At 56.8% G+C, this 213-nt stretch overlaps 1 protein-coding gene across 1 annotated transcript in view; it reads right to left on the reverse strand.

The window, feature by feature from the left end:
- Positions 1 to 141: 141 nt before the first annotated feature.
- The window catches only part of LOC104168055 (protein TENP-like), a gene marked incomplete at both ends in the record, with an annotated part of 2,785 nt that continues 2,713 nt past the window's right edge, over positions 142 to 213 (reverse strand). Inside the window, one exon of the mRNA XM_009708505.1 lies at positions 142 to 213. Coding sequence (XP_009706807.1) covers positions 142 to 213 — 72 coding nt within the window.

A 213-nucleotide genomic window follows, 5' to 3' on the forward strand; every position in this document is an offset into this window, starting at 1 on the left:
CTGGGGGTTGGGGGGCTGCGACTCCCACAGGCACTCAGAGACACTCTCATTTCTTTGCAGGGTGCACGGCTCTTCCAAGCCAGTCATGGGGCAGAGCTGCCTCTACATCCATATTTTCTACACCTCACTTGCTCTACTCACTGGGATGGTCATGTTGAAGGCTCCAGCCGTTTCCAGGGCAAAGAAGAGGCTGGGGTAGAAGTGGTCGGGGCA

This window comes from Cariama cristata, unplaced genomic scaffold (genome assembly GCF_000690535.1).
Source record: "Cariama cristata isolate BGI_N322 unplaced genomic scaffold, ASM69053v1 scaffold28259, whole genome shotgun sequence".
NCBI lineage: Eukaryota > Metazoa > Chordata > Aves > Cariamiformes > Cariamidae > Cariama > Cariama cristata.